Source organism: Lipotes vexillifer, unplaced genomic scaffold, assembly GCF_000442215.2.
Source record: "Lipotes vexillifer unplaced genomic scaffold, Lipotes_vexillifer_v1.1 scaffold250, whole genome shotgun sequence".
Classification (NCBI taxonomy): Eukaryota; Metazoa; Chordata; class Mammalia; order Artiodactyla; family Lipotidae; genus Lipotes; species Lipotes vexillifer.
This window is the reverse complement of record NW_006785198.1, coordinates 174,097-194,164: the sequence shown is the minus strand read 5'-3', so window position 1 is coordinate 194,164 and position 20,068 is coordinate 174,097. Positions and strand designations below refer to the sequence as shown.

The window sequence follows — 20,068 nt, the reverse complement described above, 5'->3', positions numbered from 1 at the left end:
TTCCCTGTCAGCATTATAGTTCTTATTAGGATCCTTTAAGTCTTCTCTTTAGGTTTTCTTATTGATACTTTTCTGGAAGAAGAGTGCCCCAAAAATTGGGTCAGATGCATCCAAGGGGCCTCTCCAAGAGTTGTCCCTTACATGTGTCCCTCCTACAGAGGAAGCCCTGAATTCAGACACCACAGACCTTCAGGGTAAGTTCAATAACCAACAGCAGCATGCCCTACCAGGCTCTATCCCCAAGATTTAAGACAACCTTCACTACCCCACTTTGATTAAGAATATGACAGTAATTTCTGATGTTGGCTAGCATTTTTAAATTCCTCCCAAGGGATTTGGTGATTTTTTTATGCGGGTAGATATTTAGGCAGCCCTTGGCCTATCTGAGCATATCGCCTACGTGGGATTCGCAGACGAGGTTTCTTCTTTGCGACCCTCCCCAGATTCTCACTGTATGTTGTTTTTGGTTTACTTTTATTTTTGTCACCTTTTCTCATTACCATTTTAATGTTAATTTTCATGCTAAATAAAATAGGTCTTCCTGTCCCTCTGCTCCCTCCTGTCTCTTCTCTCAAACACCAATAAAGCCCAGGGATAAGTCTCAATAGAGTCTAACACTGGAGATGGACGTATTCACTAGCAAGGGCTCCAGCTTCAGACGGGGATACTAATGAATCAGTCACAGGCTTTTATTAAGCGTTTCTTCCCTAAAAGCATAGCTTTCCTTGCAGCCATTTGGCTCTGGCTCTGTACTGCTGAAGGTAGTCTAGACCCTGTCACTAATTACTCTTCTTCCTGGCAGCAAGTAGAAGAAGGAATTTTCAAATTGTTTTTATTGCTCACAGGGGAATTTCTCCAGAATACTACTCTCTATAAAAAAGGGGATATAATTATTTCCAGTTAACATAGTCAAAAGATTTTATAGAGGAAGGAAGTTTATGTAGTAGTTAGAAGTGCACAGTTTGAAGTCAACAGACCTGAGGGTGAATTCTTGGCTCTATCCTTTACTAACTGGGGTAAGTCACTTAAATTCTTTGAACCTCAGTTTCTCCCTCTGCAAAATGGGAATATTAGTTCATAGGGCTGATATAAGGATTAAGTTAGTAGGGATTAAATAAGAGTAAATAGTTTAGCTCAGGAAGTATGGTTATTATTGTTGTTGCTTATTATTATCAAGAAAGCCATCTACCTGTCTCTCTTCAGGCCAATCTGATATATTTTCATCTTTTCCTTGTGATTCTCTTTTCTCCATACAAATTCTCATTCTCCTTCAAAGGTAGGGCATGATCTTTCTTTCAGGAATACTCTGACTCTCACCTTTCATGACTGCATGATAAAATTAAGGTTTAAAGAAATTGCAGTTGACTTCTTGTTTTCATTTAGCCTTCTTCATTAAGATGACTGTTTTCATTGCAGAATGATGAGATGGAGCTTGTCCGAACTGGCTATGGGAAGGATATGGTAAAAGTTCTCCATATTCAGCGAGATGGAAAATATCACAGCATTAAAGAAGTGTCAACTTCAGTGCAACTTACTCTGAGCTCCAAAAAAGATTACCTGCATGGAGACAATTCAGACCTCATCCCTACAGACACCATCAAGAACACAGTTCACGTCCTGGCAAAGTTCAAAGGCGTATGTGTCATTCTACTTCTTAGCTGCTGCCCATCTGGATGCAGAAATCACCGTACTATATTATGAGGATACTACTTGCTTATTTCAAATTCCCTGTACTTTTTAACCCTATTTTTACATTTAAACCATTGAAAAAAATTCCTTTTCTAATTCTAAAAGTCTCAGCTTTACAGAAAATCTTGCTTTTTTTTTTTAAACTCACCTCTTTATTCTCTTTTCTTTTCTTCTTTTTTCCCCATTTGTTCTCTTTTCTTGTTTCTCAACTCACTACAACATCTTTTAGGCAGAGAATCCTACTTGACAACTTTACATGTTATCTCTTAATTAGGATCATTGGCAAATCAAGGCCCTGAGAAGATTTCCTAATAGAATTTTACACATTTTTGTCATGTAATTATTTGAGTCCTATTATTTTTTTCTTTTAGAATGGTGTGCATTTATAGAAGAAAGTACCATTTCTCTTCTTGGTATTACTCTAGAAGAAACTCAAGTATAATATACATTTTGAGATCTGTCCAACTTTTAATACCTTCTCGATTTTCCCAACTCCGTGACCACTTAGCATCCACATTTGGTGGTTAGTTGTACTTTTCAGAAGGGTCTTGGAACGGATAGACTCTAATCTCTTAGCACTTTTACCTCAGGTTTCTCTAAGTGTGAGTGAAACTGTGCTGGACGACCAGCAGATTTCTGGGCAATTCAAGAAAAATTTTTTTATTTGCTAAGAAGTCTAGAAAGGCAAGAAATGCAGACTGGAAAGATTCTTTTCTCATGCTTTTGCATGAAATTCACACCCATGATACACGAAATGAGCAAGCTAATTTTTTTTTTAGAAATTTATTTATTTATGGCTGCATTGCGTCTTTGTTGCTGCATGCGGCTTTCTCTAGTTGCGGCGAGTGGGGTCTGCTCTTTGTTGCGGGCTTCTCATTGTGGTGGCTTCTCTTGTTGTGGAGCACGAACTCGAGGCACGCGGGCTTCAGTAGTTGTGGCTCACGGCCTCTAGAGCACAGGCTCAGTAGTTGTGACACATGGGCTTAGTTATCCGCAGCATGTGGGATCTTCCCAGACCAGGGCTGGAACCCGTTTCCCCTAAATTGGCAGGTGGATTCTTAACAACTGTGCCACCAGGGAAGCCCGAACAACCTAATTGAAATATTATTTCTGCAAGGTCTGTCTACACCCTGAACCTTTCTCTTGCTAATCAGAATGGCCCAGCAAGTATAGGCAAGGCTATGGAAAAAGGCATTGCTTTCTTTAAAAATGAATTGAAAATAAGCTCTGTACTGTGTGAGAGAAGAGGGTCTCTATATAACACAAATTCTTATGTTTCCTGTACTATGTGAGAAGTTCAGAAAAGTGAAAGAATGGACCTAGATGTTAAAAACAATTTAAATGTATTCATTGTAGATAGAGTGACTGCATAATTTCTTATCCAAACCAGGATACTTTCAGAGTGAAATAGGATGCTTATTAATAATTATTCTGAGACAACAGGTATAAAACAAAACTATCCTTGGGAAACCTATACAGTCTACCTTAATTATAGGCAAAGCCATAAATAATCTGTAGACTGTATTAGGACCATAAAACATTGCCTAGAGATTAACCTGAAGAATTTGGATGGAAGTAGGGAGCTGCTTTATGGGGGTGGAGAGCTGGGGATAGTCAATAGAAGGCCTGTTTGCAAGGCAAGGAAGTTGAAGTGACCCTTCATTAACATTTTTCTTTGGGAAACTGGGAGGTCTGTTTCCCAGCCTCATGAAGAGAGCAGAGTGTTTTGAAGTATCCTGCAGTACTTTAGCTGGCATGGGTGATGATTGAGCTCACCGTGAGGAGAATCTGAACGTTAAGTTCCTTTTTGCTCATCCACTGATGGATAGACACATCCTCTCCTGCCCACAGTTTTCTTTTAAAAACAGGATAGTCTCACCTGGTGATGGTGATCCATTAACTACTCTTAGGAGCCCTTGTGAAAAATTGGGATTAGGACCAATTCATCTCTAATTCTTTCTAATTCTTTGTTTCTCTGATTCTAAAAAACACTTTATCAGGAAAGAGAGTCCCATGGGTATTTAAAAATGATTTTTAAGTAGGACAGGTATTTCTGATCATTCACATTTATTTCTTTTTACAGATCAAAAGCATAGAAACTTTTGCTGTGAATATCTGTGAGCATTTCCTTTCTTCTTTTAACCATGTTATTCGAGTTCAAGTCTATGTGGACGAAGTCCCTTGGAAGCGTTTTGAGAAGGTTACCTCACTTATTCGTGCTCTCAGTTTAATTAAAGAAATTGGCTTTATGACATATGTTGAAATTTTACTGGAAATAATTTTTTTTTTTCTAATTTTCAGAATGGAGTTAAGCATGTCCATGCATTTATTCATACTCCCACTGGAACGCACTTCTGTGAGGTTGAACAGTTGAGGAGTGGTGAGAAAATGTTTTTCATGTTTTGATTCTGCAATAGCAATTTCAGTTTTTTTTTTTTCTTCTAAACAACTCTGTTTATTAACACCAAGGAAAACTGTAGAGAATTTTGAAGTCTTTTAAATCTGAAATGGGAATGAACAGTGTGACCTTGGATTACATTAAAGAACTATCTGCTTTTTCTCTTAAAAATATAAAAATGCAATAATACCCTTTGCAACAAATCTGTGGGTTGAGTGGGGTAGATCATTTTTATTGCATGATTTTGAAGTGAGGGAAAAAAAGGGCACAGGCTGACAAAAGCTCAAATCTCTGAATTTTCTGACCAGTAATTTTTGTACCATACCATGCTATGATTATAATAACCTTTATAGGAAATACCTAGAAAATAACAATCACATTTCCTTGAAATTTTGTCATAATAATAAAACCACTGATATTATTATAGTTACCATAAAATAAACCTCATTTAAAAATAGCAGTGACAATTATATAATTCTTTCTATTTACCAAGAAATCTAAAAATTAACTGTGGAACATAATTACAATATAGACCTTATTAGTACTGATTATTGAACTTAGCAAAGTGTGTCTTCCACCGATTTGTTGAGGTTGTCAGAGCAGAGTTCCATAATTGACTAAGACTTAGACTAGAAGACCTCTAAGAACCATAGAACCACCATGGTAGAAATGTCTCTATCCTAATAAAAAATAAACTTTAATGATCATTATAAATTGAGAGCGTGGACTCTGAAACTTTTTCTTTTCTATTTTCCTTTTCTCTTTTTTCTTCTCCTTTCCTTCCCTTTCCTGCTTGTTTCTTTCAATTTATTTCTTTTCCTTTCTGTATCTCTTTTTCTTTCTTCTCTAGCTCTCTTTAGTAAGAATTTGAGGTGACATCTCATAAATGTCAGAAATTTTAAAAGGTTAATAAAATATAAGTTCTTCTCATTCTAAGTTCTATTGGATAATGCCTTCCCTTAGGAAGTCCTAGTGTTTTAGCTATCATTTAATATTTTTCCCTATCTGTATTAAATTCTAGACACAGCCAGGGCCTTTTCAGTGTTTGATTAACAGTTATGAAATTATTATTATATAAAGAAGACTGAATAACTAGTTGTTAAGTTGAAAAGATAATGATTTTTTAATCCTCCAAATATGTAGTCATGTGATATATTAACTTGTTTACTGAGCTGTTTGTTAGTTAAAATGTAACTTCCTTTCTTTCCTTCCTTCTTTCTTGCTTTATGTATGTGACTTTGGAGGAGAGAGGTTCCTGATTCCCCAGGCCAGTGTTTTCCTACCCAAATCACAGTGAATACCCCTGTAAAATTATAAACTTTAAACTGGCACTTCCCAGCAGAAATAGAACGCAAGCCACATATCTAATTTTAAAATTTCCTAGTAGTCACATTAGAAAAGTAGAAACAAATTAATTTTAACAATACTTTTAATTTAACCTAATATATCCAAAATGCCACTTACATATGTAATAAATATAAAAATTATTAATGAAATATTTAATATTTGAATTTCTGTGTTTATTTTATATTTACAGGACATCTCATTTCCCATTTACCATATTCCAAGGGCTTCATAGCCACATGTGGCTAGTGGCTGCCATATTGGTTAGCTCTAAACCATTTTGAGTGATTTTTGCAATACTTAACATGTTTCTCATTCCACTTTTAATTATGTAAAATAATAGCAGGGGCTAGAATTAGATTTCAGGAGAGCTAACTAAAAAGATAAGAGCCTGTATAAAATATATTTATGTCATTGATTAAAATACTATTCATTCAATAATGATTTTGAGGACTTGTTAGGTATACTAGTGGTGGTAGATTCAGACATGAATAAGACATTCTCTGACCCTAGTGAGTTCACAGTAGATGAATAGCAGGAGATAGACTTATAAATAGATTTATTGCAATATGAGAGGCTAAAGACCACTATGAAGGAATTAAAAATATGCTATGGGAGTAAAGAGGTGCAGAAAACTAACTCTTCCTAGGGCAGTCTGGAAGGCTTGATGGGGGAGGAGGAAATATTCCAACTGACTTTTGAAAAATGATTCAGAATGTGCTGGACATAGAAAGGGGAAAGGAAATTACAGGCAGAAGAAACAGAATGTACATGGGTAGGAGTCATGAAGAGTGGAAGAGGGAAACAAATATTTTGAGCATCTGCCTTATGTAGATCACCACACTAGGCAAATGATTTTAGTGTTGAAAGGGCAAAGGATTTGAGCAACGGTAGCAGGGTTGAAGGGTTCAGTTTTTAGAATGTAAGGAGCAGAGATGAGGATGAAGAGCTTGGTTTGGGCCTAATGTACCATACTAGCAAGATTGGCCTAACTAGGGAATTCCTGGTGGTCCAGTGGTTAGGACTCTGCACTTTCACTGTTGAGGGCCCGGGTTTGATCTCTGGTCAGGGGACTAAGACCTTGCAAGCCGTGCAGCATGGCCAAAAGAAAAAAAACAATTGGTATAACTAGGAGGCAGTTTTTGCATGGTAGTTAAGTCCGTAGGTCTTGTCAGACTAGACTGTTTTCTTTTTGTTTGTTTGTTTTTACTGCTTTGCTATTTTTATTAACAGATTTTTTTAAACCATTTTTTAAATTGAAGTATAGTTAATTTACAATGTTGTGTTAGTTTCAGGTGTACAATAAAGTGATTCAGTTATACACACACACACATACATACATGTATATGTATATATATATATATTCTTTTTCAGATTCTTTTCCACTAGAGATTATTACAAGATACTGAATATAGTTCCATGTACTATACAGTAGGTCCTTGTTGTTTATCTATTTTATATATAGTAGTGTGTATATGTTAATCCCAAATTCCCAATTTATCTCCCCCCCACTCCTTCTATCCCCTTTGGTAACCATAAGTTTGTTTTCTATTTCTGTGGGTCTATTTCTATTTTGTAAATAAGTCCATTTGTATCATTTTTTTTAGATTCCACATATAAGTGATATCATATGATATTTGTCTTTATCTGATTTACTTCACTTAATACGATAATCTCTAGGTCCATCCATATTGCCGCAGATGTCATTATTTCACACTTTTTTATGGCTGAGTAATATTCTTTATCCATTCATCTGTTGATGGACATTTAGGTTGCTTCCATGTCTTGCCTACTGTAAACAGTGTGGCTGTGAACATTGGGATGCATGTATCTTTGCAAATCAGAATTTTCTCTGGATATATGCCCAGGAGTGGGATTGCAGGATCATATGATTAACTCTATTTTTAGTATTTTTAGTTTTTTAAGGAACCTCCATACTGTTCTCCATAGTGGCTGCACCAAATTACATTCCCACCAACAGTGCAGGAAGGTTCCTTTTTCTCCACACCCTCTCCAGCTTTTAGTATTAATAGACATTTTAATAATGGCCATTCTGACCTGTGAGAGTGATACCTCATCGTAGCTTTGATTTGCATTTCTCTAATAATTAGCAGTATTGAGCATATATTCAAGTGCCTGTTGGCCATTTGTATGTCTTCTCTGGAGAAATGTCTATTTAGGTCTTCTGCCCATTTTTTTTAATTGGGTTCTTTGTTTTTTTGATATTAAGCTGTATGAGCTGTTTGTATATTTTGGAAATTAATCCCTCGTCAGTAGCATTGTTTGCAAATATTTTCTCCCAGTCCATAGGTTGTCTATTTATTTTGTTTATGGTTTCTTTTGCTATGCAAAACTTTTAAGTTTAGTTAGGTCCCATTTGTTTATTTCTGGTTTTATTTCTATTACTCTAGGAGATGAATCCATAAAAGTATTTCTGCGATTTATGTCAGTGTTCTGCCAATGTTTTCCTCTAGGAGTTTTATACTATCCAGTCTTACATTTATGTCTTTAATCCATTTTGAGTTTATTTTTGTATACGGTATTAGAGAATGTTCTATGTTCATTCTTTTACATGTAGCTGTCCTCTTTTCCCAGCACCACTTATTGAAGAGACTGTCTTTTCTCCATTGTAAATTCTTGCCTCTTTGTCATAGATTAATTGACCATAAGTGCATGGGTTTATTTCTGGGCTTTCTATCCTGTAACATTGATCTATATGTCTGTTTTTGTGCCAGTACCATACTGTTTTGATTACTGTAGCTTTGTAGTATAGTCTGAAGTCAGGGAGCATGATGTCTCCAGCTCTGTTCTTCTTTCTCAAGATTGCTTTTGCTATTCAGGGTCTTTTGTGTTTCCATACGAATTAAAAATTTTTTTGCTCTGTTTCTGTGAAAAATGCCATTGGTAATTTGATAGGGATTGTATTGAATCTGTAGATTGCCTTGGGTAGTATGGTCATCTTAACAATACTGATTCTTCCAATCCAAGAACATGGTATATGTTTCCATCTGTTTGTGTCATCTTGAAGTTCTTTCATCAGTGTCTTACAGTTTTTGGAGTACAGGTCTTCTGCCTCCTTAGGTAGGTTTATTTCTAGGTATTTTATTCCTTTTGATGCGATGGTAAATGGGATTGTTCCTTAATTTCTCTTTCCGATCTTTCATTGTTAGTGTATAGAAATGCAACAGATTTCTGTGTATTAATTTTGTATCCAGCAACTATACCAAACTCATTGATGAGCTTAGTAGTTTTCTGGTAGCATCTTTAGGATGTTCTATGTATAGCATCATGTCATTGGCAAACAGTGACAGTTTTACTTCTTTTCCAATTTGGATTCCTTTTATTTCTTTTGCTTCTCTGATTTCTGTGGCTAGGACTTCCAGAACTATGTTGAATAAAAGTGGCTAGAGTGAGCATCCTTGTCTTGTTCCTGATCTTAGAGGAAATGCTTTCAGCTTCTCACCATTGAGTATGATGTTAGCTGTGGGTTTGTCATATATGGCCTTTATTATGTTGAGGTATGTTCTCTCTATGCTCACTTTCTGGAGAGTTTTTTTATCATAAATCGTTGTTGAATTTTATCAAAAGCTTTTTCTGCATCAATTGAGATGACCATATGGTTTTTATTCTTCAATTTGTTAATGTGGTGTATCACACTGATGGATTTGTGGATTTTGAAAAGTCCTTGCATCCCTGGGATAAATCCCACTTGATTATGTTGTATGAGCCTTTTAATGTACTGTTGGATTCAGTTTGCTAGTATTTTGTTGAAGATTTTTGCATTTATGTTCATCAGTATTATTGACCTACAATTTTCTTTTTTTGTGCTATCTTTGTCTGGTTTTGGTATCAGGGTGATGGTGGCCTTATAGAACGAATTTGGAAGTGTTCCTTCCTCTGCAATTTTTTGGAATAGTTTCAGAAGGGTAGGTGTTAACTCTTCTCTAAATGTTTCATAGAATTCACCTGTGATGCCATCTGGTCCAGCAATTTTATTCATTGAGAGTTTTTAAATTACTGATTCCATTTCACTACTGTTAATTGTCCTGTGCATATTTTCTATTTCTCCCTGGTTCAGTCTTGGGAGATTGTACCTTTCTAAGAGTTTGCCCATTTCTTCTAGGTTGTCCAATTTATTGGCATATTGTATTTCTGTGGTGTCAGTTGTAACTTCTCCTTCTTCATTTCTGATTTTGATTTGGGCCCTCTATCTTTTTTTCTTCATGAGTCTGGTTAAAGGTTTATCAATTTTGTTTATCTTTTCAAGGAACCAGTTTTAGTTTCATTGATCTTTTATATATATTTTTTAGTCTCTATTTCATTTATTTCTGCTCTGATCTTTATGATTTCTTTCCTTCTACTAACTTTGGGTTTTGTTTATTCTTCTTTCTCTAGTTGCATTATGCATAGGATTAGGTTGTTTATTTGAGATTTTTCTTGTTTCCTGAGGTAAGCTTGTATTGCTATAAACGTCCCTCTTAGAACTGCTTTTTCTGTGTCCCATAGGTTTTGGATCATTGTGTTTTCATTTTCATTTGTCTCTAGGTATTTTTTGATTTCCTCTTTGACTTCTTCAGTGATCCATTGGCTGTTTAGCAACATATTGTTTAGCCTCCACGTGTTTGTGTTTTTTTGCAATTTTTTTCTCGTAGTTGATTTCTAGTCTCATAGTGCTGCAGTTGGAAAAGATCTTGATGTGATTTCAATTTTCTTAAATTTACTGAGGCTGGCTTTGTTGCTCAGTGTGTGATCTATCCTGGAGAATGTTCCATGTGCACTGGAAAAGAATGTGTATTCTGCTGCTTTCAGATGGAATGTTCTATAAATATCAAGTAAGGCCAGCTGATCTAATGTATCATTTAAGGTCTGTGTTTCCTTATTGATTTTCTATCTGGATGATCTGTCCATTGATGTAATGGAGAGCTAATGTCCCCCACTATTATTATGTTACTGTCAATTTCTCCTTTTATATAAGTCTGTTAACATTTGCCTTATATATTAAGGTGCTCCTATGTTGGGTGCATATATATTTACAATTGTTATATCTTCTTTTTGGATTGATTCTTTGATTATTATGGAGTGTCCTTTGTCTCTTGTGACAGTCTTTATTTTAAAGTCTATTTTGTCTGATATAAGTATTGCTACTTCAGCTTTCTTTTGATTTCCATTTGCATGGAATACCTTTTTCTATCCCCTCACTTTCAGTCTGGTGTGTCTCTAGGTCTGAAGTGAGTCTCTTGTAGGCAGCACATATATGGATGCTGCTTTTTTATCCATTAACCAGTCTATGTCTTTTGGTTGAACCATTTAGTCCATTTATGTTTAGGATAATTTTCAATATGTATGTTCCTATTGTCATTTTGTTAATGTTTTGGATTTGTTTTGGTAGTTCTTCTTTTTTCCCCTTTCTTCTTTTGTTCCCTTCTCTTGTGATTTGATGACTATCTTTAGTATTATGTTTGGATTTCTTTTTCTTTTTTGTGGATATTTTTGTTTTGTGTTTACCATGAAGTTTTTGTATAGCAATCGCTCTCTATATAGATACCTTGCATTTGTACTCTGCTCCCTTCATGATTACTGTTTTTGATATTATATTTTACATCTAATTGTTTTGTGTATCCCTTAACTGCTTATCATGGATACAAATGAATTGACTACTTTTGTCTTTTAACCTCCCTACTAGCATTGCATGTGGATGATTTCCTAACTTTATTGTATGAATACTGAACTGTTTTTGAATTTGAGCTTCTCTACTTAATAACTTTGTGACTGTGAGCACATTAAATATACTACTTCAGTGTTTTTCTTAATTTCTAATATGAGAATAACAGTGCCTACCTCAGCAATTACCCAGAGAATGAAAGGAGATAAATGTTAATTTAACATTTAGCACAGTACCTGGCACATAAGAAGCACTCCTTGAAAGAAAGCTGTTATTATTATTATTTTGAATGATAATAGAGATCCAGGAAAGGTCTTTATGTGTATGTGTGTACTGTTTAGTAATTCTGACCAAGGTTATGGTAAACTGGCTGGAGAAACAGGCAGTAGTGAGACATTTGGAGACTTGTTGCAGAGATGAAGAAATGATGGAGTCTGAACTAAGGCAGAAGAGGTAGAGATGAAGAGACTATAGAGGTTGGGGAGAGACATTATGTGAGGCATTTCTGAAGTGTGCTTATAAGTCTGAGTATTTGCATAAGGATGGAAGGTTAGAGAGAAGGAGGGGTTAAAGTTATCCTAAAGTCAGGGGCTTGTGGTTGTTGACTAAGAATAATACATATAATGAGGAAGTTTCCAGAGGAAGCTGGTAAGTTTGGGAATAAGGGATGGATTTGGAGACTATCTATTTCCAAATTGGTTGGTGAAGCCATGGGGAAGAAGGAACAATCCAGAAAAACATATAAAGTGAGAAGAGGAAAGATGAGAGGGCCTGGGAGAAAATTCCCCACTTTAAGTGTTGGACAGTTTAAAGAGTGAGAGAGAAGAATGGTCAGAGGGACAGGAGGAGGCTTGGAGACAGTGGTGCCATGGAAGCAAAGGGAAAATACATTTCAAGAAATGAGGGATAGTTATTGAGATAATAGAATGCATAATAAGTAGGCTTATATGTAGTGGCTTCACACATGAAGTTTACAGCTTTTTGTAAAAGTCAAGTTCAGTGTGTGTGTGTGTGTGTGTGTGTGTGTGTGTGTGTGTGTGTGTGTGTGTGTGTGTTGGGAGGATGCTCCACACTAGGAAGTTATTCAGGAATCCAGGTTGATGCAACCAGACAGTTTTGATCCTCACTTTCTGGGGTCACCTTCAGAGTAGATTCCCCATACCAGACAACGAGGAGAAGAAAAGACCTTTAAGAAAAAAGGAGGAGGCGAAACTGCTCAAGGCCTGAAGTGGCACAGAGCACATCAAATGAAGAGAACCCAATCACACAGCCACACCTAACTGCAAGGAAGGCCAGGAAATGTAGTCTAGCTGGGGACCCAGGAGGAAGAGGACCTGCTAGTGGTCTCTGCCACAGGAAGGTTAAGAAATTTGGTTTAAAAGAAGACTGAAGAGAGTGTGCAGTTTGACAAGTAGGCATCATTGGTGACCTCCCTCTGCAAGAATATTTAGCAGACCCCTGGAAGTGGAAGTGCAGTGGCCAAATATAGGGCTCAGCTGATCATAGGAAGAAAACAGGCTGCTCTTCACACCCTTGTTCTTTCCAGGAATTACCAGGAGCTATCATCAGCCTGAATTCTAGTCACCTGGCTGCTACGGGGTGGAAACTAATCAACAGAATCAGGCCAAAGATTTTCTTTCTGCAGAAAACTTTAGGGTGTTGCGATCACTGTGGCAGTGTTCCCAGAGCTCCAGCTTGACTTGTCTGGAGTCCAGCACCTCCCCGCTCCCACAGCATGCGGGGGCTGGCAGGGGTCAGCAGAGAAGGAGGCATCTGCTGCCTTGCGTGTGTGCGGTATGTGTGCACACGTTCCTGAGTGTGTGTATCTTCCTGTGTTGTCTATTTGAAGATGACATTTGTACTCTGTCCCTCTTTGGAGAGTAGGGGTCTATGCCATTTTTTTTGGTAACAAAGTTTAATTCTTAATTTGCTTATTTTCCAGGAGCTAAAACTGCAGATATCATGAGGTGATTCAGTGTACAATCACTGTCATAAGAAATGCCCTTGCATAGGCTTAACTAAAGAAAATAATCATCTTACACAAACACACACACCCCAATTCACATGCTGAAGGCTGTTGTTACAAACCTCTAAGTAGGGCTTTTTGTGGGGGGCTGGCTAGGATAGTGAGAATTCTGCCCCCTCAAACACATGTACTTAATCACCCATTCAGCCTGCAAATTTTCCCAGCAGGATATGTAACTGGGTTTCTCCTGGTGGACTGGATTCATTCTTATTAATTGAAAAAACATTTATAGAAAGCCTACTGAATCTGAAGCACCCACTTTAGGCCCTGAGAATTGCTATAAAACTCCCATTACACTATTTTTTCCTAGGGTATCTTCTTAAGCTACATCATTAAGTGTTCTTTTAGCTGTTTCAAAGTCTGCTAGTTCCATGGGAGAATCTGGAAGAGAGAGAGAAATTCTTTCACCAAAGGGATGAGGGCTAGTGTTATTTTTGTGACTTCCCCAGCTCCGAGAGGAGAGCTAGGCTCTGCATGTGCGGTACAGGCTGTTGAAGTAGGTGTCATATGGAACCTCGATCTTCCAAACTGTTTCTCTGTGAGTCTCTGTGAACTACAAGCTTAGCCAAGCCTTGAAGTCACTGGGATGGTTGAGTCACTAATTTAAACTAGTTGAACTAAGCAGAGAATCTCCCCAACACCCGCCCCCCCCAACACACACACACAATTATAATTATAATTCATAATTCTTTAAGCATCAAATTTCTCCCAGTCTGACACTAATTATAAAAATTCAACTAAAGCATAACCAAATAGAGGAATGGAAGATAGAGAAGAGGTTTCAAATAAGAGATACTCTCTTGTAGTGGTGAAAAAAAAAAATCTATTGACATGGAGACTAGTAGGGGTAGGAGGAAGATTTTAAGAAGGGGATTGATAAAACTAAAGTCCTGGAGGAGAAGAGATTTAAGAGGTGTCAAGCAGGGCAGATGGAAGAAATGAGATGGGGAAGGTGGGAGACTCAGGACAGAGATGGCCACTGCCAAGAAGGCTGCTTGTGTCATTTTGATATCAAGACTAAGACACTCTTCAGTTATTCCAAAATAAAAGTTCTTGGCAAGCACAAGATCTTTTAAAAATCATCTTGATCATCACCTCATTGTACAAAAACCCAGTTAACTTCCTTCCATCTGGGTGACATCATCTCTCCCCATCCAGAATTGCACACAGGGAGCTTTCAACCTACCTCCATGAGCTAAATGGACTCTCAAAGGCAAATGATATTTAATTGATCTTCACTTTTTCTAGCACTTTACAAATTTGAGGTTTTCTACTAGAATGATTTAATATAGTTTTAAAATATCCTCCTTTTAGCTATTTGTGTCCTTTTTGGAGGTGTTAAGTGTGGAAGCAATTATCCCCTTCATGACAGGATTTTTTTTTCTTGGCTCAGTACAGCTTTGTGCTTTGTGACACCTGATGCGTAGGTAAGGAATCAGGCTTAGTTTCTATTAATTTGCAGTTTCTTAGAGACCTGAAGGGGTAGGATGTATGCTTCTCTGAGAGATAAACCACAATCTGTTAAGTGTGTAGGAGGACACTGAAAGTTAGAAAAGATTATGTTCTAGCAAAGTAAAATGTGAAAATCTTCCTTTTGCGTTACTCCATAACCATGGCAGAAAGGCAAAAAAGAGCTGATTAAGTGGTTTCATAGGAAGTAACCTACAAAAGGACAGTCTTTTGGGTTGAATTACTTCTTGTTAGTCTAAACTGGAATCTTTTTAAGAGTGTGTGAAGCATCGTATTTTTAGTTGATGGGCCCATGAATTTGAAAGGCTCAGGTTCCTACCAGTGTTCAGAAAGCTGGGGCACCGCCAACAGAGAAGATAAAATAAGCTCCCAGATTTCATCCAGGGTGTCTGATGCGTGCCAAGAAAATGTATTTTTCAAATTCAAAGAGAATAGGTTTTTGTCATTGTTCATAGAATGATGAGCACACCAGAGTAGATGTTTTGCCTTCTGACTAAACTGTGGCAGTAGTGAACTGTCTTTGAGCACGTGAGATGTTTTATTCCATGTGAAACTGAGGTCAAAACACATTAGAAAATGCAACTGCTTTCTCCATTTTCAGATTCTAGCAAGAAAGTAGATCATTTCAGTTGCCTAGCAGACTGACACTCCCCAAAGATCAATAAATCTCATCACAGGGCTGGAGGTGGATAGGGATGGCATGTCAGAAGGAGTTTTCAGAACCCAGTGAACCTTTGGGAAACATGGGAAGTATTTACAGGGGGTTGACGTCAATAAGAAAAGGTCAATTAGGGCAAAATCATCATAATAATTTTATAGAGCATTTCCTCCTGGACAGCCATTTTACTAAGTTACTAAGTCCTTTATGTGTATCATCTTAGACATCTATCATCTCTAGGAAATAGTTATGATTATCATCTCCTGCAGATGAGAAAATTAAGGTGGAGAGAGGTTAAGTCATTCTATCAAGGAAATACTGCCCGTAAATAGGGGAGGAGAGGCATGAGAGTACTGAGGCTGAATTCAAGGAACCTGAGTCCCAAGACTGTGGACTCAAACATATGTAACCCTGCATCTGGAAATCCTTTTATGATTGAGACAACTGAGGATTCAAAGTCTGGTTGGCTCACATAGATGCTGGTGATCAAGGCCAGCTGTATAGGAAAAGCAGAAGTAGATAAAGTTTGCCTTTGGTTTCCCTTGACTTCTCTTTATCCCCCTTCGAGGATTCCCACTGCTTGTTCTAACCCCACTTCTGATTACAAATTCAAGTTTCATTTCTATGGGATTTTTTTTTCTAGAAGGGATTACTGTTGGAAGTAAATTATGATATTAGTTTATAAAGGCTTAAGGAGTCACTCCTCTAAGGGGTCTTGGCATTTCAATAGGAAATTTAAAAATGATAAAATATTTTCAAGACACATGGGGTCATTTCTAAAAGTGATGCTTCAATCTTCATTTCAAACCAACGGGGATGGTATTTTTCAACTGGGGGCTCTGTCTGAGCCCTGAATGCACATTGCGGAATGGCGGTGGCAACTTTCTTGTCTCTTGGAAAGTCCTCTTTTATTACAGAAATGGGAAGGGAGAGTTAAAGGAAGGAGAAAACATTTTGAGGATGGGGAGTGATCCAAAAAGGGGGAAGAAAAGCATGAAATCTCGTAATGGGGTGCCGAGTTCAAACTCCACCTCTGCCAGTGTCTAGCCATACGACTAGAACACGTGCTGGCAGTCAGGACCTTCTCATTCAGTGTTGATGCCCTCCCCTTCTCCCCCTGTCACACTGTCTGTGTGTGAGGGTTGAGGGCAGGGGGCAGATCAGGAAGGGAAATGGTAAACATTGATGGAGGAGAACTGTCTAGAAGAAAAAGACACTAAGTTGTTAAGGTGAGTCAATTGTACTGCACTCATTCATTCATTTAACGGATACTTATTGTTTGCTTCTGCAAATCTCTTGGGTCTGAGACTTAAGACTCAACTTGGGTCAGCTGTACACTGTTAGAAATGCTGATTTTGCAGAATCGTGTCTTGATAACACTTAGAATCTGATAAACCCAGCCAACCTAAGGCATGAAATCATTGCTGGTATCTTTCTCTTGATCCTGATTCAGATATAGCTTCCAATGAGAACTTCAGTATTTTCCAATTGAGAAAATACCATTTTCTCTCTTACCACATTATCCTAGAACACTGTGACCAGAACACCTTATTTAACCAGCACATATTTAATCAGCAAATCTACCACTAACTATGGCCACTGCTCTCTCTGGTAGGGTTGGGTGTGGTTGGGAAAATATCAAAATATAGTCATTATTTACCTACTTCTGAAAGTCCACAGCTCCTGGGTCAACCACAGCAACAGAAATCACACAAGATGATGTAAACCATTGGATTATTAAGAGCTGCCCTGGATTTTAATTGAGGATTGTAGGTTACATTCTTATTCTTCAACTAAGACCATGTACAACATAGTGATGCCTGATACCTCTAGCTCTTGGCTTAAGATTCAACAGGTCAAAAAGCATAGATATTAGTCTGGACTAGTTTCAAGACTGAAAAGAGGTGATCTAAGTCATTCTGCCTTGACTATGCTTTGGGGAGTTTGTACCCAAGTGCCCCCTGAGTGTCCTGGCCTCACCAGCCTGCACATACAAATAAGGCCATGGTGAAGTTAATTCCCGAATTTCCCTGACCTTGTTGCTCTCTCATTACAAAACTGCTGTACCTCTCCAGCCAAACTTTCCTACCTTCTCCCAGCCTGGAGGGCTGTCTCACACGTGCTCAGAGAGAAGTTTGCATCCACTGAGTACAACTGCTGCCTCACTGGCTCTGCCCAGCATTTGCTGTGCCAGTTGCCACTCCTCCTTGGGAAGAAGGCTGCTTTCCACAAACATTGTACCCTGGGGCTTCCCAGCGTGTCACCTGGTGCCATGTGTTCTTCAGGCTTCACCAAACTGCTGGAACTACAGTGTGTTCCACATAGTAAAAGAAAGAGAGAATCTTCCCCTCACTAACTCGGTACCCTACCTGTCATCTGGGCCCTGACCTAGAACTGCCAGGCATAAGTAAACAGATTTTTCAGATTATGCCTCTCTCCCCTCCACCTCCCTGATACACCTCATGAGGTAATGTAGGGACGGCCGGAGAGCCATGTCACTTCCTCCATTGTTTTCAACTCTGCCCACCCCGCCCAGGTCCCCACAAGCCAACTTTGCACCTTCTCAGTTCAGCCAAAAAACAAAGGCCTTTATGAGTATCCACATAGGCAATCTATACCTCATGGGTCACTGACCTCATCTTCCCAGTCTCTATTTAGGCTCATCCAGGCCCATGATGCTACCTATTCATGACATTTTCTTGTGTTGCTGAGTTCATAAACGCAAGGGAACTGAGGGGTCTGGTGGTGATTGGAGCCATCAGCAGTGTAGGCAATCCGCATGAGGACCACCCCTAGTAAAGGGCGTCACAATAGCAGACAGAGGAGCTGCTTTTGAGTTTATTAACTCATTCCAGCATGACTGCCTGCTGAATGAGATGGAGCTCAAAATGTGGAAGGTAATTGGCCTAGAAGATACCTCAGCACATAGCTGAGAAAAAGGTATTTGTTCCTATGGGCTTCAACACAGCATGGACGTTTAGTCTCTGACCTTTAGTTCTCCTAGGGCACGAGAAGGCCCAGGGAGTTGTGGAATTCAGAGAGAGGGAAAGGCACACCGTCTTCATCATGTGGACTTCAGAGGAGACAGGGAGAGAGAAAACACAGGCAGTGATGTAGCTCTTTGTACAAATGTAGTGTGCCATGTTTTAATGACCAGGATCCTCAGGGCTAGGCAGTAAGAAGGCACTGTTTTCCTTATGACCTCATCCCCTCTTACCTTTTGACATAAAACAGGACCTCCAGTCATTAATTCTGGAATCAAAGACCTCAAAGTCTTGAAAACAACCCAGTCCGGATTTGAAGGATTCATCAGGGACCAGTTCACCACCCTCCCTGAGGTGAAGGACCGGTGCTTTGCCACCCAAGTGTACTGCAAGTGGCGCTACCACCAGGGCAGAGACGTGGACTTTGAGGCCACCTGGTATGAACGAGTGCTAGGGCCTGGCGCTGGTGGAGGTAGTGTCCGCCCTCTTTTCCAGGGGCCCAGAGTTCATGGAGTCTTCCATCTGAAAGGGAAACTTGGAAGCCATTCAATTCCACCTCCCCATTGTAAGACATCCCTTCTGATGGATAACAGGAAGAATACTGGTCTTACTTTGAGTTAGTATATCTGCACTATTAGCTAAGATGCTATTAGCTATAATGACCTTGAGCGGACCACCTGATTTCCCTGATCCTGTTTTTTAATTGACTAAATCAGTAGTACTCAAACATGATTGTGTATCAGAATCACCTGGAGGGCTTATTAAACTGCAGGTCACTGAGCCCAACCCCAGAGGTTCTAATTCTATGGCCCGGAATGGGGCCTGAGAACGTGCATTTCTAACAAACTCCCAGGTGATGCTCATGCTGCTGGACCAAAGGCCACACTTTAAGAAACATGGGATCAAATGAGGATAATGGCCTTGTTACTTCATGGCAGATGCAGAGAGGGCTAAACCAGGCTGACCAACTTGTCCCAGTTTGTCAAGGACTTTCCTGATTTTAACACTGAAAGTCCTATGTCCTAGGAAACCCCTTGGTTTCCTAGGCAAACTGGGACAAGTGGCCACCCTAGGCTAAACTCAAAATGAGATGAAGTTACAGAATTATTTTATAAATGATAAATGCTTTAGCATTGTAAGGTATGACTCTTATTTTAACCTCCTCAACAAGCAGTGATTAGGCCTCTGAATCCCAGTTTGCTTTTTGAGCAGGTATCTCATTCCTTTGCTGAAGCTCTAATTGTTAGAAACTTCTACCCTGTGATAAGCTGGAATCTGCCACCTGGTAGCTTCCTCCCACGGGCAGAGTGTTACTCTGCTCCTTTTATTATGTGATAGGTTGGAAATGCTTGAAGAGAACCTCACCTCAATCTTTTTTTTCTCCTTTTTTCAAGTGTTCCCCATGGGCAGCAGTCTGATGTATTTATGTTGAAAAGAGCACGAAATTGAGCCAGTCGGGGTATAAGCTGGGCCTCCCACTAAGGAGGGGGACTGAATAGATCATTTAACTTTTAGCTCAGATTCCTCATCTCTAAATTGGAGATAATAATAGTACCTGCCTCAGGTATATTGAGAGAATTTAATGAAGTAATTACATAAAATACTTAGCACACAGCCTGACACGGTAATACCCCTGAAAATGCAGCAATTCAAGCAACAGGCCAAGCCAAGAAGACTAGAATATTAGGAAGTCCTCTTCAAAAATTCTTCAAGCATGGAGGGAAACTTACCCTGGAAGGCCCACTGGGCCCTGGTGCCAGATTATGAAGATAACCTAGTTATGCTCAATAGGTTTACTGACTTGTGTGTGTGTGTGTGTGTGTGTGTGTGTAGGGAA

At 38.7% G+C, this 20,068-nt stretch overlaps 1 protein-coding gene across 1 annotated transcript in view; it reads left to right on the top strand.

Moving 5' to 3' along the window:
• The window catches only part of LOC103070467 (uricase), a 36,113-nt gene that overhangs the window by 9,812 nt on the left and 6,233 nt on the right, over positions 1–20,068 (top strand). The window contains exons 2-5 of the mRNA XM_007457219.1: positions 1,417–1,635; positions 3,773–3,889; positions 3,991–4,069; positions 18,482–18,668. Of these exons, the coding sequence (XP_007457281.1) occupies positions 1,417–1,635; positions 3,773–3,889; positions 3,991–4,069; positions 18,482–18,668 (602 nt within the window). The remainder of the gene's footprint in view (positions 1–1,416; positions 1,636–3,772; positions 3,890–3,990; positions 4,070–18,481; positions 18,669–20,068) is intronic.